Here is a 27,685-nt window from a genome sequence, read left to right on the forward strand (position 1 = left end):
AAAGGGAGAGGGAGAAAATGCGCTGATGTTTCCCTCTCTCTTTTTTCTTCTTTTCTCTTTTTTTTCGCCGTCCGGAATTATTGCATCGATTCAGTCGAGGAGCGAACGGCGAGCAAGGCGCACTCCGCCAACGTTCCCGGGGGTAGTTTTTATTTTTTCACCTTTAACATTAATAAGTGTTTCAAAAATGTAGTGAATTAACTTGATTTCGTGTGTGTGTGACGTTCCATTCCGGGTGGAGGAGAGTATTTTCTCCACCCGGAATTGTTACGTCAAAAGAAGCAAAAACGAAATGTGAGGAGCTACCCCCGGATGAACTGCAACGCCGCCATGTCGCCCTCAACTTCAACCTTATGTAAGTACATTTTTTTTTTCAAATTTAATTCCTTAACTGTAAAATTGTGCTTCATCATTATGACCCAGTTTTTTAAAAACAAATTATCGCAAAGGTTATCTCCTCGTAACTGCGATGGGCCCTTCCTTATTGGTTGTCACCTCCCGCACAAATATTTCTTGGGCGCCGAACTTTGATCTAATGGCGCGTTGTTTGTTCTTTCCTATCGAAATCTCGTAAAAATTATGGGCGCCGCCATAAACTCACACACGGTCCTCGATTTAACGACCGTATCCCCCTGTCTTCTGTTAATAGTAGTAATGAAACGCGCACACATTATTAAATCAACAAGAAACAACGTCATAAATCCCCCCCCCCCCCTCATTTCAAAATCTTAATCCGCTTAGAAAATTCCCAACAGAAACCTCTGGTTACCGAGGATTTAAATTGACGGGGGGTTTCAAGTTCCTAATGGTAAAAAAGTCGTCGCCCATGGGGTCATTTACTTCCAAAAGTCGCAACGGCCAAGATGGATGCGCGAAAAAAGCGATAATAGAAGAAGAAAGCTCTTTTGAATTGTTCGAAAAGCTTTCTCTGAGCTCCCATAGCGCCCTTATCACCCTCACTAGACAACACAGTTTGGCTACATAACGATTCAAGAGAACTTGGTCGAGGGGAGAAAGGTAGTATTAGAATCCAGGTAGTAACTTTTTTTTTTTGCACAAAGAAGCAATTCTTTTCCCCCCATCACTCGGACAGGTAATATTGCCAGCGGGCTTTAGCGCTACTTTATCCCCGGGCAAAAGTTGAAATCGAAAATTTGTTATTCGGTTAACAATGACGAACGTGTAACGGTTAGTAAACAGGTTTTCGAGTCTGTGGGGTTATACAGAATACTGAAATGTGTGCGAACGGTAAGGTAATTCAGTCCCCCTTGTATATGCGTACGTTAATCATTATTGCATCAAAAGGCCATTTTGTCCAATCCGTCAAAAACAAGAAAACAAGTAACAAAAAAACAAGTTCGAGTGTACGTCAGTACGGTACTGACGTCAATCGGAATGACGGATTAGCTGGCATGAAGCTTATCGGATCATTAAAACCTGTCGAAGAGCAGATGATGAGCTGTTCGTATCGTCCGACACTACGTGAACTTAAAAGAATCAACTTTGGGATGACGTTCCAAACAGAACCGTTAAAGTTTAGTGAGCGGTCGGATTTCGGTATAGCCGAAGACAGTTGGACGGGCTAGTCAACTTACGAAACGCCTTATGTCGGATGATGAGGTGAAAGACCAACGATTTGGGTAATCTTTTCAAAAATTAAAGGAGATAATACGAGAATTGATGGGCAAAACAAAATTCGCTGACGTCAATCGAACGAAACAAAGTGCACGCGACCGTCGTGTGCATGCGCTGGTAGAATGCACGGTAGTAGATACCCGACCACAAATGTGTATCGTTTTATGTTGCGTAGCTTATTGCGATAAAAGACTATTTCGTCCACCTCCCCCACTTATTTTCACGTAGCTGTCTCCCGCTCAATTGATTTCCTTATCTCTGTAGGAAAAGGAGGAGAAGCAAACACACTAGTCAAATCAATTTGCTTGCTTGTTACGTGTGTCGCCCCATCAATCAACCATTATTATTTTTCATGTTTGTGTGCGTCAGTAATCCTTGGTCAAACGCAATCATTCCGACGATAGAGAGCCAATAATTCATTATCGAGAAAAAAATATTGGGATTCCCACCGATTGATCTGTTTGCCTAATAATCGCAGGGCTCGGTTATGGTCACCATGGCAACAGAAGAGTTTATTCAGCTTATGCAAGCCAAATAATTTATTTGAGAATCTAACCGCTTATAGAAAAGAGGCAGACAGATAGACACTAGATGGATTTGACATACATCCATCATCTTCTTAATCGAAATCAAATTGGAAAGTCCGGGTTCCAAAGGGTGTCGGTAGCTTGTGGCTAGCGACAGCCAACCCTCCCCTTCCCTCAATCTTTGTTTGCACAAGTCATATCCAATCAAACAATCAAATCCAATAATCTCGAAGGAGGCATATCATGTTAAGAAAACAACAAAAAAATAAAACATGACAATAGGAATGACTACGTGAGACAGACGGACTTTGTCACATAAAAAAAAACACGTCAATCGTTTTCTTTTTTCTTTTTTGATAACGCAAAATCTCAATCACGTTTTTTACTCCATCTGATTACATGATTGGACAGATCTCTCCCCCACCGCCCCCAACTCCTACCGTATGGAGTTTGATAGGATTGAAATTGGTATATAAAAGGCGAATGATTTTGATCATTTTGCATCCACAGTGTTATATTCATCTCTCGGTTACACACCTTAAAAGGCGTTTAACATTAATCATTTGTCTAAATTTTTCTTTGCACATTTGGTTGTCATTAAAAACCATGGCTCAGCAATTCAATGGCAAACGCCCTCAAGGGATTCAGGTAATTAGTAATATTTAATTTTTATTATGTCATTCAAACGACGACGGGGTTACGTTTGGAGTAGTAGGATGATTAAGCATTTTTCTCATTAGATATAAAAGCGCAAGAAATTTCCATGGACAGAAGAAAAGATGAGTTATTGTTTCTGTGTTCTTTTCCAGATTACTCTACTTCTCGGGTTGATTGTGTTTTTCGATGGAATCATCCACGTCGTCGCCTCGCAGTTGTCGTCGTGGATCTTCGTCAAAGAAGAATGGACCTTGGGAAAACAATGGCCGGCCAATTGGAACGTTACCAATCACCTACTAGCTGTCTGCTTGGCTCTGCTGGCCATCTCGCTGTTTCACAGCTACATGTACCGACGTCGGGCGTTTCAGTTTTTTCGTCGACTTGGCATTCCCGGACCGCAACCGAATCTGATTAAAGGCAATGCCGATAAAATGCGAGACCTCTCCTTGGTGCCCATCCACATCATGGACGAATGGCAGGCGGAATTTGGTGACTTTTACGGCTATTACATCGGAATGAAGCCTTATGTGGTGGTTAAAGATCTGGATCTGATCCAGCAAGTTCTCATCCGCGACTTCCACAAGTTTGTCAACCGGCCGGCTATGGGCATCGAAATCAGACCCGTAATCAACACCTTGGTTGGTCTGCGCGGTCAGCGATGGAAGGAGGTGCGGCGGGTCATTTCGCCAACATTTTCCGCTCGTAAAATGCGCAAAATCAATTGCACCATCAATCGTTGCGTCGACATTCTGGTGGAGGTCGTCGGCAACCACGCCGAGAGTCAAAGGGACATCGACTTTTACGGCGTCTTCCAGGGTCTAACTTGCCAGGTAATAACACTAAAACACTCCATTTCAGACGAATAATTTCATTCAACTTTTAAATAAACCCCAGGTGATTGCTGAATGCGCACTCAACACGACAGTCGACTGTCAACGTAAACCGGACGATGAATTCCTCAATTCTCTTCGTCAGTTCTTGAAGCAAGCCAACAATCCCATCATCAATTTGGCCATTTTCTTCCCACTCGTCAGAGAGATCCTGGCCGTCGTGTGCCGAGTGGCTTCGCCTTGTGGTCAATTCACGCAGTCCATCATCGATAAAGTTCAAGGTGTCATTGATAGTCGCCGAAATGACTACCAAGTGGGAGTCGCTCCAACCAGCCACAACGACATCCTTCAACTGTTGATGGAAGCATCTGAGAATCGTCTGGAGAGTGAAAATGCTGACGGACGTAGCCGGGCCAATCAATTGCTGACGGACGATGAGATCATTGCAAATGCCTGGGTCTTTCTCTTGGGTGGTTTTGAAACCACAGCTAATGCTCTCACCTACTGCGCATATCTGATCGCTACTCATCCTGACGTCCAAGAGAAACTCCATCAGGAACTAATGGATCACCTGGGGGTAAGAATCCATCACTCCGTCCCACTCTCAAGTTAACAAGGCCAACACTAATGTTGTTTGTTTTTTACCAATCTTTTAGGAAAGTTCTGGCGATCTTGAGACAGACTACAACAAAATCAGTCAGTTAACTTACCTGGACCAGGTGTTTTCCGAGGCCTTGAGGCTCTTCCCACCTGTGGTGTTGTTCGTGAACCGAGAGGCGGCTGAAGACACCCAACTTGGTCAATTTCACATCCCGGCCGGCACCAATGTTCAAATTCCCATTTGGCAAGTCCACCACGACCCCAACTTGTGGCCGGATCCTTACCGCTTCGATCCCGACCGGTAATTACAATCAATACTTGATTTTTGGTTTCGTGACTTGTTTGTTAATTAAACTCCATTTCTTTCATAAAGATTCGAACCAGAGTTGAAAAAGGACAGACATCCCATGGCATGGATTCCGTTCGGTTCCGGACCGCGCTCTTGTCTTGGAATCCGATTCGCATGCCTGGAAGCTAAAATCGCCCTGGCCAAGCTTCTCATGAAATACCGGTAAGTTTTAAATCGGGTTATTTGATCGAGCTCACTTAAAATAAAAAGAAAACCTTGGCACGTTTTCACTTTGACATATCGCCTAATCTTGTAACAAACAAACAACGGCGATCATCTGTCTATTTGTACTTGTAAAACGTCTGTGCTCGCTAGATTAAGGCCGTCTCACTGATAGTTGCAATCGAAATTTGAATTCCTCTCTTTTTTCGATATTGCAGATTGGTGCCTTGTGAGCGAACAGAAGAAAAGCTGACGCTCTCGGTCCCGACGGTGACTCTCAATCCTAAGAATGGCGTTTGGTTACGAGCGGAAAGGAGAGATGCAACATCGGCTTGCTGACCGAAGTAAGAAATAATAAAAAACAAAAAAAAATAATCAAATTCCAAATCGGATCGACCCGTTTTGGTAGTAGAAATTAGCATATGATTGTCTCATTCCGTTGTGTCTAGTAGTTAGAGCGAGTAATTCGCTACATTTGATCTAAAAGTATATGAGAAGGGAAGTAATTCCGCGTTGCACCTGTGCAGCATCGGAACAAAACGATGATGACGCACCGGTGATTAGCTTCTGTTCCTCAATATGGGCTGATGGATTCTTTTAAAAAACGTCGTGTTTACTGCTGATACGCCGTCAAACATACCCCCCCCCTTCTCTCTCTATCGTGTCCACCCCACCACATTAATCTTCATATGATTCTGTTATGTCTTCTTTGATTTGATTACTTATTTCCTTTCTCTTTCAACCCATCATGTTGTTTGATGACGTCAGAAGTCGATCCATCAGTATCCAGGGAACTAGCTCTTGACTTGACGTTCGTCAGTGTCAAACAGCAAATGTTTTTAAGTGTGTTCCAGGCGAGTCTTTCTTCGTGTTTCCTTCTTCTGTGCGCAATTTTCAATAATTCGCCCATTTTTTTCTCTCATTTTTAACGTTGTTTTTTCAAAATATGTCGACTATTGGAACTCTTTTCTCCCTTATTTTTATCTCCACCACTTATTGTTTGACTTTTCTCCTGGCATATCTCACATATCCTGGAGAGTTTCAAACAAGAAAGAAGAAAACAAAATATTGCGTTCCTATCTCTTTTGACCACAATAATTTTCTTGGGGTGACAAGTTGCGACTTAACTCAGTGCTCAGCGTGTGTGTGTGTGTAGATATCGTCTCTTTATTTGCATTGTTTTTCTCTCCACTTTTCATTTTTTTCACTACTACATTTGACATTATTTTTTGTCTTATTGGTTTTTTCGCTAAACTACTACACAAAATTCGTTAAAAAAAATCACGTGACATTTTTTCAATTTTTACTTTTTGATATAATTGGGATAGATTTCCTAATTTATAAACAGAGACGCACGATTTTCGGAGAAAAAAAAAATATATCATGAGATTACAATAAGAGTATATAGAACATTGATAAATTCATTGATATTGTTGTGGTGGGATCAATTTTCTTACTTTCCTATGTGCTCCTGAAACATTGCCTGGCTTTTCTGTTTGTGCCATTGACCCAATTATGAGAGGATTCCATAACCCTGTAGGCATTTGCATGGGAAACAAACAAACAAACGAACAAACACATTTTCCATGAGGTGAGAGAGACAGGTGAATTATAAGGACCTGGACATTCTTCATTTTCACAAAATAAAGTAAGTGATTTTTGTATAAATATTACTTTTGTTTTTGGTTTTTTCTTTCCATAGAGCTCTCTTCTTCTTCGTAAAAATTCACTGAGTTGATATTTTTAACTGCTGGGCAGAAAAAAGAACGGAGTGTTGCAAAAAGGAAATGGTGGGAATTTAAAAAAAAGGATCGTTTTTGAGAAACTTGATACGAGCGGGCGCGCACGGAAGACTAGGATACCCCAAACGAGCGCGCGCACAGTTTAGAAAAACAAAAATTCCATACGGGCCGTGATCGATAATTCATTATTAGCAATTTTAAAAGATTTTTTTTCAATTTTTGAGATTCAGTTATTTCGACTTCTTTGGCTAGTGCAGTGCGGCAATCGCAATAGTAGAGAGCTCGCTGACCAGAAAGATGGGAGAAAGAGATACACATTATTATAGTATACACGAATATGATTTGACGATTTAGTTTTTTCCTGTTTTCCCCTTTTAGACTTTCTCGTTGTGTGTTTTTCTTTTTTCTTCTTTGCGTCGAACCAGGTACAAATCTTTTACGTATTAGTTTGTGTCTGATGTTAAATCGTATAGCTGAACGATGGCAAGATTTCAAAATTCTTGTTAAAAAAAGAAAATGGGCGGTTTGTGCTGTGCGGAGGGGAGTAAAAGGAAACCCGCCTTCTCTTTCAGACGCAAGTTTCATACCCGATAGAGGCGACCGAGAGCGTTTCCAGGCGGTCTAGAATGTTTGACAAACTGCTGCTATTACTTTGACAGTTGCTCCCGCCGTCGCCTTGGACACCACTTGAAGAAGTGGTGGACTGGGCGGCCAAAAAGGTGGAGGCCGCAGATGGATTCTGTGACGTCGTGTCATACCACAGACGAGTGTTGGGAATCTGTTGAGCTGTGACGTGCGGTCGCGGTAGTGACCAATGACGTGATAGTAACAGATGATGGTGGTGATGATGGTGAGCACATCCGCCGTTTGAACTACATCCGGCCAGACCCATTGAAACTTGATGAGAGAGAGAATCAGCTGTTACGCTGACGCCGGAATCCGTCGAATCTGATGAATCCCGATTGCCCTAACGAATGACAAGAAAAATGAATTCAACTTTGATTGATGAAGTGAAAGAAAATCTGAAATTAAACTGACCTGACGACAGGCTGATGCTGGCATACTGGCTGAGCGTCGTAACCGGAGAGGAACCGCTTTACTGTTGGCGTGTGTTGTCGAACGTGAGTGGAGCAGCGGCAGGGTGCAGTGAGGGTAGCACGGTTTGGAGTAGAGGCAACGAAAGGTTATCGGGTTTTGATAATCGACAGCGGCTCCTTCGGCCTGCAGCTGCAGCCAGAGCGAGTTCTGATAGACTTGATCGGACCACATTTTGTTATCTACACTGTTTCCGCTGCAGCAGGATCGAGTGCACTGCTCAACCGATTCTAAACAGCGTCGCTGTCGTTGGAGTAACGTGGCCGGACTGCAGGGTAGCGACTGCATCTGCACGTATTCCTCAGACTGCTGGTTCCACTGACCCTGCCCTCGTTGCATGACCAAATATCCCTGGACTTCTACTGGCACTGATGCTTTTGTCACGTCCACAGCACCGTCACTGGCGTCCACAGGTTTCTTTGACTTCTTCGACTTGGTCACGGTAGCATAGAGCGAACTGATTCCTCTCGGTACCTCCAAAGTGTTTCCATTTGGCTGAGAAATTGACTGGGTGGCGCTGGCGGCTTCGGAGGTGCACGAGAGCTGATTCAAGTTCTGCAATATCCTCCGAGGTGTGTCGTAATGACTTGTCGGCAGGGTGGAACTAGGTCTAGATTCGTTGTTTCCTCCGCCGCAAACTTCGTAGACGGCCTGCGACATGGTGGCGTTGAGGGAACGCGGTTTGTCGTAGAGGAGCTCGGGATCCGAGCGTTGGAGAGCTGTGCTGAGTCTTGTTCCACTTGATATGCTGCTGGTTCGACTGTGCTGTTGAGAGTAAGAGCGTGTGTGGCGGGCACAGGGAGGGCTCAAACAGAATTCTTGAGCCCGGCGTTGGCTGCTAAGTAACGGGGTGTTGGGTTTGCTCATTGTTTGTGACGGACACCGAGAATTAACGCTCAACCGATGTCGCATCATCGGAGTTAACAATCCTGAGAGCAGCAAAATTGTAATCAACAAACTGCTAATGAACAGTTTAGTCAATTTGGCTCACCATTTAACGTGGATGACGGATGGATGCGAGTCCGTTGGGATTCGGAAAGGCGGCCGCGAACGGAGAATTCAAATTTATTGGCAATTTCATGACTTTGGGAGGAGCCTAGGACAAATATTCCCTCGAATCCTCTTGACGAACAACGAGAACCACCCTCGAAGCAGAACCTTCGGTCATCCACTGCTCCGAAACGTCTAGAAATATTCGGCTTAATACTGGCTGTAAGCATGGTTTAGTTTTAATTAATGGGCTCACCTAAGATCTGCCATGTTCCAGTAACCTATGAGTCGTGGTGGTATCCCTTGTATTAATGAGAACTGCCAATCTCTGATATGCAGTACAGCTGAGCTGCTAGTAATTTCCAACTTCCCTGGAACACTTAAAAGTTGGACTTCATATCGTTCACCTAAACATCAAAATAATTAGCTTGGACTTGTAGATTAAACAATTGTAATAATACATACTGTGGCCAAGTATTTCAGCTATCTGTGCTTGCCACTCGAGTAGCATTTCACGATTTTCAAACGCTAGAACAGTGACAAATGTTCTGCACACTATTGCCAATGTCTGTGATTCTTTTTGAAGCAGGAAACAGCTCTCAAAGCCCAAAAGATGCTCCAAGTTAAGTGAGGCTTTGGACTGTGAACCTTTGCCCTTGCTCAATGACTTTTTGTAGAATTGCATTATCAGTGAATTGGCCACAGGGGAGAGTCTCCGGACGACACACCACCGTCTCTTCCACTAAAATAAAAAACAAACAAAACGATAAATAGTTTTAAACGAGCAGGCGGTTCTGCTCTAATGATCTCCAACAAACGCGAGTCCAAAGGGGTAAAGGAAACGACAGAAATCCCATAAAAATAACTAAAAATAATGCACACGCGATTACAACATTTAGCATCAGCAAAATGATTACGTACTGTTTTCTTTTCTCTGAATTTTAGGTGCCCCTCAAGGACAGAGCTGTCAAAATTCTTAAACTCCGCCATGTTTGTGTAAAGCAACGAAACAAATTGGCTGCGTTGTCAGTTTTCCGTGTTTACAGGGCAACTTTAAAATGGGAAAATCGTCAGATGGCGTCGTTCGTCTGCTTCGGTTCGAAAAGAAAACACTCTCACTAGTCGGCCGCCTTTCTCAGCTTTCCCCTTTTCATTTTTCTTTCAGTTTGTTTGCCCTTTTCAGTTGTATATATTTGCAAATCATGTTGGAAATGAGTTGAGTGAGTTTTTCGACGATTCCGCGCACACTTTAATGCAAATATCTTCCAATGTCATGGCCTTAATCAACAAGCTTTTCCCTAGAAAATTTCGTAGTAGTACGTCCTTGAACAGCAAATCCGATACGTGTTTATTGACGAATAAGAAGCAGGCCAGCAGGCAGCGCGGAGCTCTTTTGGAAGCTGTAAAGAACCAGAAAAATTCTCAGAAAGTCAGCACAAATGGAGACAACATTGGGTAAGTGACTTATGCTCATGTGTCACAAGGCATCATGGTTGTTTTTAATCAGATTAAATGATGTGTGATGTGTTGAGTAAACATGGTCAATTTGATTAGAAATCTTTTTGTGAAATAGCGTAACCTAGACCAGCTGCCATTTAATAAATTTCCCTGGGAATGTTGTATGAATCCAGCATGGATACAATGTGTTGGAGGGAAATTTGCCAAAGAGGCTGAGCCATCCAAAAGTATCAAATTCTTCGTGGAGTTTCAGCTGTTTTCACCAGACCCAATCAACAGATTGTGTTTCATGTGTAGTCTAATGCCAAGTATTCTATTAAAACTCTCAATTCTCAGAACAATGTGGTGTTGTGGTGAAGGAGGAGGAACACCATCACTGTTTTTTAACATTTGGCAATAACACCTTTTTCATTTCTTTTTTGTTATCAAGACGTACAATTTGTTGATTTTAAACCGGCGCCAAAATTTAAAAACTTGCGCTCTTCCCCTCTATAAATAGCTTACGGCCCGCATTTCCAAAGTCATGTGGTCCGCCCTAGATTTTTCTTACGTAGTTCGTAGTCACGTGGAATTTTCCCTACCTCCGTCTCTGCCCTATGACTCTTTCCATGCCAACGTTTATAATAGTAGCGAAAACAACAAACCAAAGGGTAGACGGCTGACGCACGTCACGTTCCGAGACACAAATCGTTCATTTGCCTTTCCTCGCCAGTTCTCGCATTTAATTTCAAACTGTCAAAATCTAACTTGTTTTTGGACATCCGGCGAAACATATTTTTTCATCGTATTTGTAATAATGCTGTTTTTTTTTCTCTCTCTCTTTGCAGCTCTAATCATTTGGGAACTTCCGCTCAAATTCGACTGTTGCTCTTCCGTGAGTGCGAAGTCCGCGGTCGGCGCTTGATCTTTGATTCAGGGGGCGGAGGAGGACCGTGGCTTCAGTTTAAAGATGAATTCCAAGACCTCCAACTTGAAGAAAGAAACTTAATGAAAGACATGGTCTTCGGCTCCGCCACCTTAAAATACTCAGGGTAGGACTTGTAAATCTAAGCTGTTATTGATTTTCCTTTCTCTAAAATGCCATCTGGTGTTTTTCAGGGATAATTTTCGAGTCCATGATTTTACCTCGGCACCATGGAAAGGTCTGCTTAGCATTAAAATTGAATTATTCATAATCATGAATACGTTATTCCTCTGCAGGTTATGAAATGATGCTTAGCAAAGTTTTCCTCATTCCACCGCTATCCCAGCAACCGTCGAGAACTGCTAATAGGTATATATGCGCGTTACGTAATTTCCCCCACTGTTTTGTTTCACCTCGTGACGCAAGTTCTCCCCCCTGCAAAACTTTATTTACAAATAGAAACAGAAACTCTGCCAGCAATGTGAATGAAGCAGACAAATTGGCCAATGCCCCGAAGGATAGCGGCTACATGGAGACTTGGGTGGAAGGCGGAGCGGAAGGCAATAGCAGCAGTGCGTGTTGGAGTAGCGGCATCAGCTTGGCAACCAGCGGCGCTTCTTCGAGAACAAGTTTCGGTTCTGGTTCGCTGATTATACCACGCATCGCATCCGCTCGCAAAGCAGCATCCGATTCTCTGCTTAATAGTGCCAGTCCCAATCCTTCGCATGGCAACCAACCGCAAAATCGTAACCACAAGACTCGATTGGCCATGGCGCTATTTTTCGCACCCACCGATCAACACAAAGAAACGTAATAATCTACTCCTCCTCGGGAGTTTAATTTTCTATTTAAAAAGAGAATGCTGCAATTAGATTAATCTTTTTCCTTTTGGTATTTATTGATGACAGTTCCGCACGCGAGGTCGTCTTCGGTCAAAACGCGCCTCTAGTCGAACATTTCATCCAGCGGCTCCAGTTGGGCGTTTTGAGGGCCTACTCCAGCCGTACAAATTTCCACAGTTTTATTCAAGAAGCTATCTGTCAATTTGAAAAAGACATGAACCGGTTAGTCAACGCTCCAAGGTGCACGGAAACTCCGGCTTGCTCTATGGTCATGGGCTCTTCATTCGCCACCTCCAATCGTCGGCAAATGGCCCGGCGCTTTATGACCAACTGGGAATCGATCGTCACCGACACGGACACAAAATTGACTCGCTTGTGAGAATAACTGGCAGACTACAAAAGGAAAAAGAATAGCATGTTTATGTCAAACTATTTTCCTTTTTTTCTTTTTTTAGTTTCTGGAGCTCGTTACTCTCGGCTTTGCTCACGTACCACGTAAATTGGCTGTATTCTTACGTCACGGAACCGGCAGAATTTTTCGACTGCGGCACGAGAGTCCTGGTTTTGAGCAAAGATGGCGGACTTGCCCAAAGACTTTTGCACGTACTTAGTTATTTCGTCAGAGTGTCCGCCCCTGCGGACCATCCGCTGGCTGAAATGACATTTTCCGACCATCCACCAAGGCTGCTGATGGGCAGTAATGGAGACCCGATGGATGAAACTTTGGCCGATTACTCGACACAAATTTGCCATTCGAAGAGCATGTTCCAGCTGGGATATGCGGATGGCGCTTCGAGCTTATCTCCGGTCGTGTTGCCAATGCGGAGGAACGGGTCCAGTTTGCTGGAAAGGCGAACGCCTCCCGGCCTGTTGTCTTCTCACCGTCGAAGTAGCCAACAATTACTGGAGAACACTCGATATCTCAGGAATTATTACGACGTACGCTTCCAGCTCTCGCCCGACACCATTGCCAAACGTGATCCCACGAAAGCCTTTGCCAATCTCATCTCGTCTATAGCTAAAAACGGGTTCCACGATTTCTACACGGAAGAATTAGCCACGACAGACAACAACAAGCCCAGATCCGCCTCGTGCGCTTTCTTCGTTGGCAGTATTCCGGATAAATCCAACTCGCGAGAGGAATCTCCGATGGGCAACGAGCCAGGAGGACACGGCACAGCCGCTGCCGCCTGCACAACACGACCTGTTCAAGTACAAATTCCAAGGTATTGACTTATTTTGTTTCCCTTTTTCATTTGTCCCGATTTGTCCCACTTTTCTAATCTATAATGACATTGTTTGGTCGCCGCCGCCGGTGTCTCTGCTTTCATTCATTCATTGATTCATTCGATATCTCTCTTAGTGTGTGTGCCAAGATGCCCATCAACGACCAGTCATTATCCGATTGGATGTACGGCACCGATTTGGAGGACGAATACCAAGCCGGACGGACCCTGCAGTCTTGCGATCCCAGCCAAAGTGACTGGCTGAGCAACTTGAAACTCGATCTGCGAGCTGCCTCTGCCCGCCGGAAAACCGTCCACTGCATCGTTGCCAACACAGACACTTGGTATAGTAGACATGCTGGAATTTCCCGTTGTCTCCCGTTTTTTTTTTTTGTTCTTGTTGTTCTTTTGCCACAGCACGTACGTACTTGTTCTAATAACCCAAATTTGTTCGCTTGTTTGTTCAAACAGGGAAGTTCAAGTGTTGACTTGCGTTGAAGAGGAGACCATTCCGCCACGGACAAAGCAATATTGGGTGCCTGTCACCATGTCCGGACAAGTGGCTGCTCTGGTCGAATCGACTCAACTGCTTTGGTTGATGATGCGTGATGCAGAACAGGTTCGAATCTTATCTTTTTTGTAACAAAAACATTTTGAATTGTATAATGAGGGGGAACCTTGATGTTTTATTTTTCTTCCAGTGCCTTGATCATGTCGAAAGCCGTTTGCGCTTCCTGTGCCAAAAAAGTGAAGACTTGGGCGCCTTGCTTTCGACTTCGATCCGATCATGGAACATTGACCGCGTGACTCGCTTACTGGACATCGAAAATCAAGACCTTCCGTTGTTGATGGCCGGCTGCTCTGTACACAGCCCGGCGGTCAACTCCATGGGTGGCGTGACGATATTGTGATTGAGGACTGTTTGTTGTGTTTGTTTGTTGGTTGGTTGGTTTACTTATATTTTTTTTTTCGTCCCCCCCCTTTTTCTATATATATCTGAAAATTGTGTATATCTGTGGTTATAACGTTACTCACTATAACCTTCCAATTCTTTTTTTTTTTTCAAAATTTATCAATTTGCGCTGATTTATTCAATTTCCTTCCGAGTCAGTAATGTGAGCTTGTTTTTCGATATTGCTTTTTTCATCCCTTCATATCTCTTGCCTTACAAAAATTGATATGTGAAGGAGACAAGTCGCTGATCTTGAAAGTGTTCACGTCCGTCGTTTAAACAAAAAAACAAAAATATAAATCAAAGTTTATTTTTCCCAAACCTTGGTATGATCAAATGACTTAAAGAACATTGAATAGGCAATTTTAAGCGGCTGGAACGTTGTGAAATGTGTCAATTTTCCCAGTGATGGATGTGGCAAATTAAATTGATTTTTTTTTGCCCTTTCTTTTCTCCGCTGCACCAACTGTAGTGTACTGCTCATATACCTCCCACTCTGCCTTCGTCTACTTATTTCTTGTTGCTATTCATTTGTTTTTTCGAGGATCTTGATTTATGGTTGCCGGGATCAACTATTCTTTCTTTTTTGTGTCTGCGTGTGTGTGTGTGGTTTATTGATCGTGTGGGCATAGTAGGAGACGTAACGGAGACGGGTCGATTGTAGTCTTGCGTTCGCTGTAGCGAGTTGGTAATTTCGACGCTAGGTGGCGTTGGCGTCCGGCCTCCCATTTTTCCTGCACGCACACCACACTACACAGAGAGAGGGGTTGGGTCAAGTTCTTTGCAGCCGTCAAGCCATCGAGCAGCGAAGTCTGGTTCAGTTGAGCAAGGGACTTCGTTCGGGAATACAGTCCCGTTCTGCTGGTGTGTAGAAACGAGTTTTTTTACGTCCGAGTCGAGTCGAGACTGGTCGTTTGTCGTTATTTTTGTTCACCTTTTCCCCGTTCCGTTTTCATCCGGTGATATCAGTGTGTTTGTTGGACCATCGAGTGGATGTAGTAGGTGTATCGTATTCCCCGGATTACCTGCCATGTCATCCAACAATCAGAAAATCTCCACCACGGAGCGTGTGATTAAAAGTAAGGTTTGAAAAAGCAACGGTCGAAAAACCCATTCTGTCTTGTATAAATCCCCATTTCTCCCGTTTCGATCCCGTCGTCTGTGTGTGTGTGTGTGTGTTGGTGTCTGCTGGTGGCGACTGCCTAGAGGTCCTTTTTTGGACAAGGCTTTTTTAGAAACCTGTATGTTTTCCATCATTTTCTAATTCTTTTTTTATTTTCGAGTCGGCCATTTCTCTATTAAATCGTGTCAAAGCCCAGGGCATCCAATTTTCGAGGAACTTTGGTGTGTCCACTATATCGACCGTATTTGTTGACACTGATTTTGTCGGTGTGTGTGGGTCCGACCTTTCAAAACTTAAAGAAGCATTGTTTTGATTGTCTTTTTATTTTTACCCCTAGAAGAGGAAAAAAAGAAATAGGTCTGACGAAACTTTTGTGTGGTTTGAAATTGCCAAAAGTGCCATTTCATTATGTCGTTTGTGGTGGTGTTTCTCTCTCTCTCTCTCGTGCATTCTTTATTGCATTCGGTAGATAGCCTAGAGGCTCGACCATAACACCACAAGTAACATGGCTTTTTTTCTCTGTGTGTGTGTGACTTTTTTTTCCCCTGAGTTATTCTGTAGGGAAATGAGAGAATAACTAAACAAGGAGCTCCACTTACGTCAAAAGTTTCTTTTTTACTTGGGGGTATTATTATTATGGGCCAAGGAAACCAGTTTTTCCCGCGCAATCGCCTACCAACCTTTTTTATCTTCCTCACCTGACCTCAGGTGTCTGTTGTTCTTCAATTCGAATTTCATTCTTTTTTTTAAAAAATCATTATCTTTCCACCACAGCCCATTGTGTGTGTAACTGGATTTTCACAAAGGATACATCGGAAAAAATGAAATTCGTCTTTTTTTTCTTTTTTCCCGGAGATTGGGCGTTGTGTGTGTGGGTGGGGTGTAAATCCCGCGGTATCGTTCGGTGCCTGCGCGCCCAGAGAGAGACTGACTGTATGGCAGAGAGCGTTTGTATTGATCGAGCTACACTGGCCACAGGAGGAGAGATGGGTTGTGAACGCAGCCCAACTCCCGACCGTGTACGGATTTTTCACCAGGTTGGCAACTCCATAAGGTGGGAGGGGGTTTGGGTTGATTGGAGGTTTTTTTTTCTCCCGGAGATCAAAAAGGAGCTGTGCTGTACAGTAGCCCTGGATTATAAAAGCTCTTGGATTTTTTTATTTTCCTCATCTCGTCCTCGCTGGGGTCTCCTAGGTGACCACAGCTCAGTTCTCTGTAAAGTCTCCATTTCCTTCGGCTCCTTAGCTCTTTTCCTCGTTTGCAGACTCTTGTGAAAAATCGACGACATCTCCTATTCTTTTCCCAGTTCAGCTCGACGCTCGGTAGAATTATTTCGGGAGGTCTAAATCCAGTTCCCTCGACTTTGTTGTTGGCATTTAATTTGGACAAAAACATTTTTTCTTCTTTAACGTGACCTTTTCTCAAAAGTTAAACTACTCGTAGTAGTACTCACTGTAATGGCCGTACAACAAGTTTGCCATGGAGCTGCTTTCGGGTGTGTGTGTGTGTGCGGGATCGGATCAATAAAAGCTCTCCTAACCCTCGATTACCCCACCACTCCATCCGATCTCCCCTTTTTTTTCCCTTTTCACAAAATAAACGACACCTGTGAATTGGTAAAGAACCTTTACCTCGATGGTGGCGAGAGAATTAGAAAACGAAATTTTCCTGGGTGTGGTCCAAATCCCCTCCCACCTCATCTTTTCGGGACTATGGGCTACTAAAATGTCATCCAAGATAAGGTCAAACTTTAATCCTCCTTATTGGCAGCCATCTTGTTTTGTATTTTAAATCCAATTTGAAGATTTTTTTTTTTGTTTTGGTTCTTGTCGAAAGTTGCCAGACTTTAATTTGATTCCGGTAGGAATTTAAGTTAAATGCGTAAGTTGATTGTGAATCAGCTGGGGTGGATGTTGTTTGGGACTCTTTTGGGACAGATAAAGCCTCTAGTAGCCCAACACGAGAATGTGGTGCGGTCCGGATTCAATAATAGACGCAGAGGAAACGTATAAGGGATGGAGGGGGGTTTCACGACGAGTCCCGCGAGGTTTATTTCGGGATCTCTTGTATCTCTTTCAAAAAAACTTTATTTTATTTTTCTTTTCCCCCCTAAAATAAAATAAAAAGAACAAAGATTTTGGTGTGTGTGTACGCAGTGGTATGTGTGTGTGTGTAGAGCGGTTTTGATGGCGCGTTTCTTTTTTGGCCGGACTCTGCCTGGGCGGAAGAAAATTGGGTTCTAGCGAAGATCCGTCTTATATGTTGTATGTGTGTGTAGGCGTAGTAGACTATCGATTTTTTATTTTTCTGGGCTTTGGTTGGTGCTGGTCCTCACATCTAAAGGGTTCCGCCGTCTTTTTCTTCTTTTGTACGACACACGACGATCTGAAAAGATAGTGGACCAGCCGGCCGGAGGGGGGGGTCCATTGATTTTTGTCTTGTGTGTGTGTATGGCAAGAAGAGGAAATGTTTAGTCTTGTGTAATAATCAGACTAATGAAACGATAATTAGTAATGGTGAAATCGATGTGGAAGACGACGGTCGTTGCCCATTTTCGGGAATGTCCCTCCAATCACAACTAATTGTCGTCGGCTGCACGCAAGACCCGAAAAAAATAAAAGGAAGAAAGAGAGGTGTGATGGAAAAACAAGGTGGAGATCTTTTCAAGTCACGGAATGTGATAGATCACCCCATACATTCCCGATGGAATTAGGTCGTCGTCGTCGTTTTCTTTTCTTTTTTTGTGTTTTATTTTTATTTCGTTGGGAAGGAAATCCCGCGGGATCAAGTCGTTCCACCCGCCCGTGTGGTGCAGGCTTTGATGATATTTCGCCCTGGTGAAAAGGGGGAAAGAAGAAGGAGAGAGAGGGAAATGATGCGGCAGTAGCGGCAACCACCAATGAGCGCCGCCCGAGACCCGACATTGCGGATCCCGCTCGATACGGAAGCGATCCATCCCGAGATCTCTCTCCCTCCTCTCTCTCTCTCTTTCGAGTTTTGTTTCGTGGCGCAAAGATGATGAAGAAGAAGAGAGGCGGAGTCGAGGGACATGGCCGAGCATGTCTGTGTGTCTGTGTCTCTCTCCAAGGATATGATGATGGCGCGCTCCGGCTAAAAGAATGGCCGACGGGAGAGTCTAGTCCCGGCAATAAGAAGATGGAAAAGAGATGTAGCACGCACACACACACAGAGGCTGCTACTACCCCCTGGACGACTACTACTACACCAGTCTTCTCCTATTGATCCGATGCCTATTCTCTGCTGCTGCTGCTCCCATCTCAGCTGCTATTCTATCCGTTCCATCTCTCTCCTCTTCCTCTCTCCCGTTCGTACTGTGCCATTTTCACGCTCGGTCACACTCGCACACAGAGATCCTTCTCTCTTTTGGTGAATCTTTCACATCCCGCACGAAAAATTTTTCATTTCTTTTTTATTTCTGTACGAGGGGGTTGTCCCTGTCATTTTTTTATGCCCTTGAACGAGCGGGAGTTTGATCGATCCTGTCATTTTACCCACACCTTTTTTCCCCCCGCAACAAAACGGACACAGATCGTTCACGCTGAAAACTAATCCCCCCCTTCTACGGGCTCCTGGCTCCTATGTAGCCCCGGAGAAAAGCTTTCTTTTTCTTACCTGGGCCGTGAAGTTTCATGTCTCCCCCCACCCGCTCAAACACATCAAAAATAGCGACGGGGAGGTTAAATTTATACTCACGCGGGACGGGTCGAAGTGATGATGATGTCGTGACGCGACGCATTGACCGAAATCTTACCTTCATTTTCGCTCCTAAAATTCTCCCCCTTTTTTCGCCTTGTGTGTGTAGAGTAGACGATGAATCCACCCTGTACACCTTCCAGCCCCTGCAGGTGTGTTATATAGCGTGCGTGTCGTTTTCGGGACGATCGATCAAATATACACACAGACGAGAGTAGGAAAAAAAAAGGACTTGAGAGTTTGGGACTGGGAAGTTTATAATATGCTGGAAATTCTTGTTGATTCAACCGGGTTGGGGGAGCGATGTATTTGAACGATTTTAAACGTGAACATGCCAATATTCAGTGGGGTTGCCAGTTGTTTTTGGGGTGGGGTCGAATCCATTGAAAATTATTATTTTTCTAAAACGAGTTGAATTAATTTCTTATTTCTCTAGATGATTTAAAATGTAAAGAATGAAAGATGAATAGCGGCTAATTGGAAATGATTGTTGAGGCCCACCATTTTTTCGATCCCGCTTTCTCTTCTTTCCATCTCGTGGGAAATTAATGGGTCAGCGCACGACAATTGTTGTTGTCTGCCGGGGGGTCTCATTTCTTTTTTTTTCACGCGCCTGCGCCGCATATTATTATTTTTATTGCGTGAATTTCTCGTAAAAAAAAATGTTGTTTGTGTTTGTTTTGATTTCGAATCGAACCCGATGGCCAAACAATATGAGAAGAAGGAACTTTGACGTGATCTGATTAACGGTGGGCCAACTTTTGGCGGAAAGTTTTTATATTTATTTTTGGTTTCCTTGCAAGGAGCTCTCAAAAGTGAGACAGGCAAAGCTTTTAAGGTTTTGATTATTATTTATTTTTTTTTCGTCGTCGTCCTGTTGTCTTGTGTGTCGCACCGGTTTCCCTTTCTGGTGGTGGGAGGTTTGCGCATGTGAGATCTATTGATTTTCGCTGGCTGGCAGTTATGACCAGCTTTAGGAAGAAAAAAAAAAAAGAGGCAAGTTGCAATGTGTGTGTGTGTGTGTGTGTGGAAAGAAGTAGCGTGAAACCCTTCTCTCTCTTTGCTCACGGTGGGGCTCAAGGGAGGGTAGAAAATGAAGGAGGGGCAGACGAAGCCGAAAGCAAAGCCGCGGGATCCGCCCGAGACGTTATGTTGTTCGTACTCTCTCTCTCTCTGTGTACACACACTCGACCAGTAGGAACGGTTGGAAAAGGAGGAAAAAAAAGAAATATGAATGTCATTCAGATGTATCCTTTTTTTGGGAGGGTGGGTGGGTTATGTTATCGATGGCAACCAGAGTTTCTCTATTCCCGACACTTTGTGTGTGTCTCGGGCACTCCCTTTTTTTTTTCTTTTTTCCTTTTATGATTATTATTTTTCCTTTTTTTTTTATTATTGTCGTTGCCAGTTGGATATAGATGGCGCGATGTGTGTACACACACACAAGACCTGGCGTGACACGCCAACCTGTGTGACGAACACACACACAAAAGATGGGAGGGTTTTATCACCGGGCGTCGATAATTCGCACACACATTTTTCTCTATTTTATTTTCGGAAGCTTTTTCAAATAATCAACGAGGAGGGAAATTGAACCTCCCGGGGTGAAGGTGATGAGGTCAGTACAGTAGAAAAAGAGACGCCATTGTCCTCCAATCAAACGTGATTCACTTGTTTCCTTTTGAGATTTGAACTCCGCCTTTTTGAGCGCAGGATCAAAAAAACAAAACAAAAACTAACTTGAATATTCGATGTCAAATGAGAAAGTCGAAGGGGGAAAACTTGAATCTACCAGCGATTCTCTCTCCCAAGTTTCTTTCTTTCTTCTGGAATATAAAAGTTTGAAACTTTTTTTCAACAACACACATAGAATGCACGCGTTTTTATTATGATTTCCTTGGTGCCTTTCATGTTGACATGACGACTCTCTCTCTCTCTGTTGTGTGTGTGCAAAGATTATATAAGAGTGAAGAGACGCTATTTTTGAGTTGAGAATGGAAGGGGCAAAATATAAGAAAAGGTGGTACGTATAAACTTGTCATGTGTCACCGCCATCAACGCCGAGCGTATCGCTCTTAACAGCAGAGCACACACACACACACACATACACAGTTCCGGCTTATAGTATAGACTCTCTCGGTCCCACTAGAGGGACAACCCACTAATGGATCGAGTTTTTCTTTCCCAGAAATGGATATATACGAAAATAACATTTAGGGAACATTGGAATTTCGTGATGTGAATATAAAAAGATGGTCGAGATGGTAACTAATTTCTTCTTGTTTGTCCTTTTTGAATTAGGTGTGCCGTTCCCGCCGAGTCGCAAATTGTCTGTGGCCGAAGTGTTTGACACGAAGACGGGCAAACCTCGTCCGGATGTGCTCAAGCAGCATTTCATTTTGGAGGGCCGGATCGAAGAGGCGGCCGCCCTCCGCATCATCAACGAGGGAGCTGCTCTACTCCGCCAGGAGAAGACGATGATTGACATTGAAGCTCCCGTCACAGGTTCGTTATATTACCTTCATAACGCTCGCTCCTTCCTTCATTCCTTGTTGGTTAACTTTGAATAGTTTCAATCTGTTTCTGCCATTTAAGTTGAGAGTGGATAGAATAACGGGGTCACGGAGTAGAGATAGCAGCGCCAAGTGCTAACTGTGAAACATCCGCATCGTGATTATGATGGATACGCCCCCGAGCCTCCTAACCTTTCCGGAATGCTGATTAGGTTGTGAGCAAACAGAGAGAGAGAGGGGAAAGATCAGAAGAAGAAGAAGTGTCTTTTTCTGTTTAGCTCATCTCCATAAAATTTACATATCTGAGCTACTCTCTTTGCCACATCTTCACTTATCGCGTTGTTTGAATAACAAGTCCACTTTGATCCAGTTTATTTCCAATAATAAACTTGTGTCTCTGCACAAAGGACGCAACGGAAATGGATCGATGAAAATTGGGAGACGCTAAAGAATAATGGGGAAATTGATCGAATGTTGCCAGACTATCGATCCCAAGTTTTTACTGTACAATTACACGAAACTCTTTTCTCTCTCTCTCAACCCCCTACACACACACACATGACCCTGATGATTTTTATGCCCGCTTCTTCTTCTTCTTAACAAAACTAGACCGCCATATCGAATCCTGCAAAACAAATAGGCAACCAGCATGTTGGTTCATAATTCCACAGGTGTCTACTAGTCTCTCTTTTTATTATTATTGAATTATTTTTATTTTCTTTATATGATACTGTAGAATAAAAGCAAAAAAGAGGGGGCAATCGAAACAAAAAACCCATATCCCCCGTTTTCATTTGCTGTGTCTAGACGCGGCTCTCCCGGTTTGACGTTGTTGTTGCTCCTAAAAACGCGATCGTTGTTTCGGTGGGGTAGACAAAAAGAAGGAAGAAAGAAAGATATATAGAAGAGGCATATAATGCCTTTTTGCCTTGCAGTGTGTGTGTGTGTATATATGTGTGTGTGTGCTCTATCGATTTGGGAGCAGAGGCAGCAGCTCACCATATTACATTATGTATATGTCTATGTCTAAGGACGGGACAGGCTGGTGGGAGCCATCTAGCGTTTACAGCGCGCAATGACGTTATATGAGACATTGATCGATTGTGATGGATCGTTGGCTCTCTCTCTCTCTCTGTGTATGTCTGTGTAATGTTATTATTTTTGCCCCTTTTGTATATGTTGGTATTAATATGAATTTACTACGTTTTTTTGTTTTTGTTTTTTAGTTTGTGGCGACATTCACGGACAGTTTTACGATCTGATGAAACTGTTTGAAGTGGGCGGATCGCCGGCCAATACCAAGTATCTCTTCCTGGGCGATTACGTCGATCGAGGATATTTCAGCATAGAGGTAATGCGTCTTCATTTTCATTTCTTTCCACCAAATGGTTCAAATATAATAACCGGACTAAATGTACGACCATCTGTCATTGATGTGTCGAGAGAGAAAGAGAGAAAAGGGAAAAGCTCATTTGTCTTTTTTGAGGAATAGTGGGGGGAAAGGGTTTCACGCTAACCGTTTGAATTGCTCACGAATTTCCTTTGAAATGTGTCGGCTAATCGATTCATTTGTTCTCATTTGATGCATCCGGTTGGTCTTTGTGTGCAGTGCGTCCTCTACTTGTGGGCGCTGAAAATTTGCTACCCGACCACCCTGTACCTGTTGCGGGGCAACCACGAATGCCGGCATCTGACGGAGTACTTTACCTTTAAACAAGAATGTGAGTTTTGACGTCATTTTTTCTTTACCAAATTTGTTGATACAACAATGAATTGGTTTCTTTTTGTTTGACAGGTAAAATCAAGTATTCGGAGCGTGTCTACGACGCTTGCATGGAGGCGTTTGATTGCCTTCCGCTGGCCGCCCTGATGAACCAGCAGTTCCTCTGCGTCCATGGCGGTCTCTCGCCAGAGATCCATTCGCTCGATGACGTGCGAAAGGTAAAAATAATAAAATAAAAATGAGGCCACCATATTTGGATAGTTTACAACTTGACACTTTTTGGGTTTGGTATTTTGGCAGCTGGATCGGTTCAAGGAGCCACCGGCATTCGGTCCCATGTGTGACCTCCTCTGGTCTGACCCCCTGGAAGACTTTGGCAATGAGAAGAATGCCGAACACTTTTCACACAACTCTGTCAGGGGTTGTTCCTACTTCTACAGGTGAAAATAAGTCAACCAATTCAATTCGACTTGTCAATTGAATATTTTTGGTTTTAACCGACAGCTATGCAGCCTGTTGTGAATTCCTTCAACAGAATAATCTCCTGTCAATTATTCGAGCGCACGAAGCTCAAGATGCTGGGTAAGTTTGTTGTTATTCTGATTTGCGATTGTAATTTGACCTGTATTATTTGCTACCGATTCCCATTAGTTACCGAATGTATCGGAAAAGTCAGACGACCGGTTTCCCTTCGTTGATAACCATATTTAGCGCTCCTAATTACTTGGACGTGTATAATAACAAGGCGGCCGTGCTTAAGTACGAGAATAATGTGATGAATATCCGGCAGTTTAACTGCTCGCCTCACCCTTACTGGCTACCCAATTTCATGGACGTCTTCACTTGGTCTCTGCCCTTTGTCGGAGAGAAAGGTCTGCATTGTTATTTTTTTTCAACTCATTTCAAAATTGATTTCATTTCGGTTTGAATTTTTAGTGACGGAAATGCTGGTTAACGTCTTGAACATTTGCTCCGACGACGAACTCGTCTCTGAGGGCGAGGAGAGCATCGAAGACGGTGAGTCCTTCCGGGGCAGTTATTTTATTTTCTGTGTCACTCCTGACCCATTTCTATCCCACAAAAATGTCGATCATATTCCCAGTTTATTTCGGATTCTTCTTTAGACCCCTTTAAACACTTGTTTTAAATCGATCAATCACGAACTTTTCAACCCTAATTCATTGATCCTGATTTCATCTAAGCCAAATCAGAGTCTCCGTCCGTTTATTCTCTATGTTTCCATTAAATCACAAATCATGTGTATAACATAACCATGGTGGCTTGACTTCTCTCTGGTTTTTTTAGTCGAAGCTTTTGAATTATTATTTTTTTCGTTACTGATCCTTTTATGATTTAAAACAAAAAAATTTTCAATCGGTTATTTCATTGGCCCCGTTAGCCCTTGCGCGCACACACTTACCGGGGGCAGGCTCTCGATTCATTCATTCATTGGGTTTATTTATTTTTAACCTTTTTTCAAAAATTCCCTTTTGGCTTTTTTAAAATTATTATTATTCAAAAATTGACCCGTTATTTTAGTCTGTAAAATTATTTTGGAGGAAAAATCTTCAAAACGATTGAAACGACTTTCATTTGTGGTCCTATTACTTGTGCTCTCTCTCTCTATCTCTCTCTCTTTTCTCTCTCTTATCTGTCGCTCTCACACACACCCACACACACATACAAAACCCCGTCTGTCCGTCCGTCCGTCCGTTGCTCCGTTGGTTGGTTTCATAGGCGGGAAATTGGAACTCAATGGTGAGTAGTTTGGATGAATTTCCCCTCGGCCCACCTCTCTCTCCCCCCGAATTCTTTAAAGATCAATTTAATAATAATAAACAAAAGTAAGAATTAATTTTGGTATCAGAATTAAATTACAAAATTTGTCGAGGGAAATCCCACTTTTTCTTACCCACCCAAAATATCGAAATGAAAGAAGAGCATGGCTTTCTTGGACATTTTCAAAAACAAAAACATTTTGTGATGATGTGATGACACCATTGGGCAAGTTCGGTGTGTGCGCGCGTTTAATTATGTGTGTGTGTGTGTGTGCGCGCGCGTGAATTCATTTTCGTTTGATTATTATTATTATTTGTTTTACCTTTGCCCGGTTTGAGAAAAATAGTTGTGAACCTTGTAATGATTTTTGCATGGCATTTAGTCGCTTGTTTCTATTTTTCCTCGATCCATCACCTTTTGCCAGTTGCCATCACACTTCAGACTGATCTTATCCCTGTCGTTCATTCGGGTTGATCTTTGGTCTCCACCACTCGAATCGAAATGTCGTGTTGGTTGTTTGTCAACTTTCCTTCTCCCGAACATGTTTAATAGTTTTTACGTTCCAACATTTTGGTGGCATTCGAGTCAAATCGAGTGTTGAGTTCACACCCAAACTGATCATGTTCTCTGTAAGGGGAAGCAGCTGCCATCCGTAAAGAAGTGATTCGCAACAAAATTCGAGCTATCGGCAAAATGGCCCGCGTCTTCTCCGTCTTGAGGTAACCACCGAGTCCCTTTTTCTTCTTTCTCCAAGCACAAAATTATTTAAAATTTATTTTTGACATTTCTACAGGGAAGAGAGCGAAAGTGTGCTCCAACTCAAAGGGCTCACCCCCACTGGATCCTTACCGCTCGGCGCCCTCTCTGGAGGCAAAGCGACGCTAAGAAACGGTAGCCGCTGGATCGAAAAACTGTTGATTGGACGTGTTGGAGTCAATTCTAAATGTCGTTTGATTTTTCCATTTCCAGCTTTGCAGGGATTCTCTCCCACGCACCAAATCAGGTCGTTTGAAGAGGCCAAAGGTTTAGACGCCATCAACGAGCGCATGCCACCTCGCAATGACGCTCCGCCGCCGTTACACGCGTCGTCCAATTCGTCGAGCGTGTCGCCCGTCTCACCGATTGCGGCGGCGGCGGCCGCCGTCGTGGCCGAGGCCAGTGCCAATTCGCACGTGCCCAGCGTCAGCGTCAACAACAACAGCAGCGCAGGAGGAGGAGGCGCTGGAGGCGCGGGCAGCAACAATGTCCACTCCAAGAGTAACTCGCACGTCCCGACCGCAAGTGGAGGTGGTGGTGGTGGTGGCCACGGTCACTCCTGAGCCAGTCGGCAGTGATTTCGTTTCGTTTTCTCTCTCGTTTATTTTTTTTTTCTTCTTCTTTCAATTTTTGTAATTCCCGCCACCACCACCCCGCCGCCGCCCGTTCAGCCTCAACTCGACCCGGTATAATAATTTATCAATTCACGTTTTTTTTTTCTGGTCGTCATTATTTTCATTCATTCCGATCACGAAAAATGTTGTTGTCGAAAACAAACGAAAACAGGTCCCACTAGACGGAGGATTGGAAACAAAATGAAGGGGAAAAACAAAAGAGAAACAAGTTATTAAAAAGAAAATGACATCACACACATGTGGGAGAAACACAAAAATAACGTCGCTCGTTTGAAGATCCTGCCGCGTTCGGTTCCTCTCAGTTTCAAATTTTCATTTTTTTTAAATTCTTTTCCCCTTCACACATTTTTTTTTTCGTGCGTGTGTGTCGTCCCGTCGGTTTCTCTTTAGCCAACATCACACTTATATAATTCTCTCTCCTCGTCTTGAATTTAAAGAAAGATTTAAAAAAACAAAAAAAATTAATACTATTTGCGTGTGCGTGTGTGTGTGTGAGCGTTACGATTTCTTCATATATATTCCTTCCTACCCCTCCTGGAAAAAGAAAAATCTCCTGCAAATCACTATTACGCTCTTGAAATTTTTTTAAAAAATCCCTTTTTGTCTGTCAAACAAAATTTTCTCCCTTTTTCGCTTTCATTTTTCCTTGGACCCCTCGTTTTTTGGTTGTTGTTGTGTTTCGTGGGGCGTGTTTTTGGGTGAGGACTTGCGCTGTCTCGTTTGTTTGATTTATATAATTATTTCGTTTTGATTATTATTTTTTTTTTCATTTTGTTGTGTGTTTGCGATGGATGCTTTTTTGTTTTTTCATCATCCTACTGGCCTCCCGTCGGCTCTCTCTTTTCTCTCTTACAGATCTGAAAAGTCATCGCTCGATTATTATACAATTAAAATCCATGACAAGAAAAATATTATCCAATTTGTTGAAACAAAACAAAAAGAGAACGTGAGCGGATGCAAAGAGAAATTTATTTTTTGGGGGGGAGATCAAATTGTTTGATTGTGGTTATTAGCCACTTCCCAACCAATTTTTTGTAAGGAAAAAATTACCGACTTGTAGCGTTGTTTTAATCGGATGACGGAAATTTGATTGTGATTCAAAAATGAATATAATCAACATTTTTGTTTGCTTGTTTTCGAGACAAAAAAATTTCAAACATCAACCCAGTCGATTTGTTGCTGGACAACTAGTCACTGCACATGCCACCTAAACTGGATGGGGGGTGGAGACATTTTTAAAAGGGGATTTGATAGAGTATTATTAAACTTAGTTGTTTTTTTTCTTCTAAATTTCATCTTATTTAATGATTGTGCCGTGTTTGATTATTTTCTTGTTTTTTACAATTAGTGTTATTATTTATTTTTTAATTGTTTTAAATTAATACCAGATGACTTGGGAGATGTTGAATTTCATGTGTTTCTTCTCTTTTCCTTTACCCAATTAATTTTAATTTTTTTTTTGTGTTGCCAGTG

General features: G+C 43.1%; 4 protein-coding genes across 14 annotated transcripts; 3 read left to right on the top strand and 1 right to left on the bottom strand.

Moving 5' to 3' along the window:
* The first annotated feature begins 89 nt into the window (after positions 1-89).
* On the top strand, positions 90-6,647 carry LOC124209623 (thromboxane-A synthase-like). 3 transcript variants are annotated; one of them, XM_046607689.1, is made up of 7 exons: positions 90-355; positions 2,778-2,810; positions 2,972-3,649; positions 3,714-4,226; positions 4,306-4,550; positions 4,623-4,760; positions 4,979-6,647. In XM_046607689.1, the coding sequence occupies exons 3-7, from the start codon at positions 3,164-3,166 to the stop codon at positions 5,097-5,099; spliced, it is 1,503 nt and encodes a 500-aa protein (XP_046463645.1). In that variant the 5' UTR covers positions 90-355; positions 2,778-2,810; positions 2,972-3,163; the 3' UTR covers positions 5,100-6,647. The 3 variants fall into 3 exon arrangements, with proteins under 3 accessions (XP_046463645.1, XP_046463644.1, XP_046463643.1); XM_046607688.1 differs by lacking the exon at positions 2,778-2,810; XM_046607687.1 differs by lacking the exon at positions 90-355 and having other exon boundaries at positions 2,649-2,810.
* LOC124209622 (protein Dok-7-like) lies at positions 5,708-9,644 on the bottom strand. The gene is made up of 6 exons (XM_046607686.1): positions 9,509-9,644; positions 9,053-9,329; positions 8,844-8,994; positions 8,589-8,782; positions 7,541-8,526; positions 5,708-7,469 (listed from the first exon to the last, which is right to left on the bottom strand). Exons 1-6 carry the CDS (start codon positions 9,575-9,577, stop codon positions 7,071-7,073), a joined length of 2,076 nt encoding a protein of 691 aa, XP_046463642.1. The 5' UTR covers positions 9,578-9,644; the 3' UTR covers positions 5,708-7,070.
* Positions 9,645-9,661: 17 nt separating this feature from the next.
* LOC124209620 lies at positions 9,662-14,290 on the top strand. Of its 2 annotated transcripts, XM_046607684.1 has the most exons (11): positions 9,666-10,042; positions 10,600-10,602; positions 10,873-11,076; positions 11,144-11,187; positions 11,246-11,318; positions 11,409-11,759; positions 11,858-12,166; positions 12,247-13,017; positions 13,155-13,361; positions 13,489-13,636; positions 13,719-14,290. In XM_046607684.1, the coding sequence occupies exons 1-11, from the start codon at positions 9,840-9,842 to the stop codon at positions 13,926-13,928; spliced, it is 2,523 nt and encodes an 840-aa protein (XP_046463640.1). In that variant the 5' UTR covers positions 9,666-9,839; the 3' UTR covers positions 13,929-14,290. The 2 variants fall into 2 exon arrangements, with proteins under 2 accessions (XP_046463641.1, XP_046463640.1); XM_046607685.1 differs by lacking the exon at positions 10,600-10,602 and having other exon boundaries at positions 9,662-10,042.
* A 420-nt stretch (positions 14,291-14,710) lies between these two features.
* On the top strand, positions 14,711-27,146 carry LOC124209624 (serine/threonine-protein phosphatase 2B catalytic subunit alpha isoform-like). 8 transcript variants are annotated; one of them, XR_006881002.1, is made up of 14 exons: positions 14,759-15,048; positions 21,108-21,311; positions 22,546-22,670; positions 22,929-23,040; positions 23,115-23,260; positions 23,343-23,482; positions 23,547-23,624; positions 23,694-23,914; positions 23,979-24,059; positions 24,780-24,800; positions 25,456-25,540; positions 25,615-25,712; positions 25,791-26,263; positions 26,364-26,795. XR_006881002.1 is itself a non-coding variant. In XM_046607692.1 (13 exons), the coding sequence occupies exons 1-13, from the start codon at positions 15,000-15,002 to the stop codon at positions 26,138-26,140; spliced, it is 1,710 nt and encodes a 569-aa protein (XP_046463648.1). In that variant the 5' UTR covers positions 14,757-14,999; the 3' UTR covers positions 26,141-26,795. The 8 variants fall into 8 exon arrangements, 4 of the variants coding, with proteins under 4 accessions (XP_046463647.1, XP_046463648.1, XP_046463649.1 ...); XR_006881003.1 differs by having other exon boundaries at positions 25,465-25,540; XR_006881005.1 differs by lacking the exon at positions 24,780-24,800 and having other exon boundaries at positions 14,711-15,048; positions 25,465-25,540; positions 26,364-27,146.
* Positions 27,147-27,685: the final 539 nt, after the last annotated feature.

This window comes from Daphnia pulex, chromosome 12 (assembly GCF_021134715.1).
Source record: "Daphnia pulex isolate KAP4 chromosome 12, ASM2113471v1".
NCBI classification, from domain to species: domain Eukaryota; kingdom Metazoa; phylum Arthropoda; class Branchiopoda; order Diplostraca; family Daphniidae; genus Daphnia; species Daphnia pulex.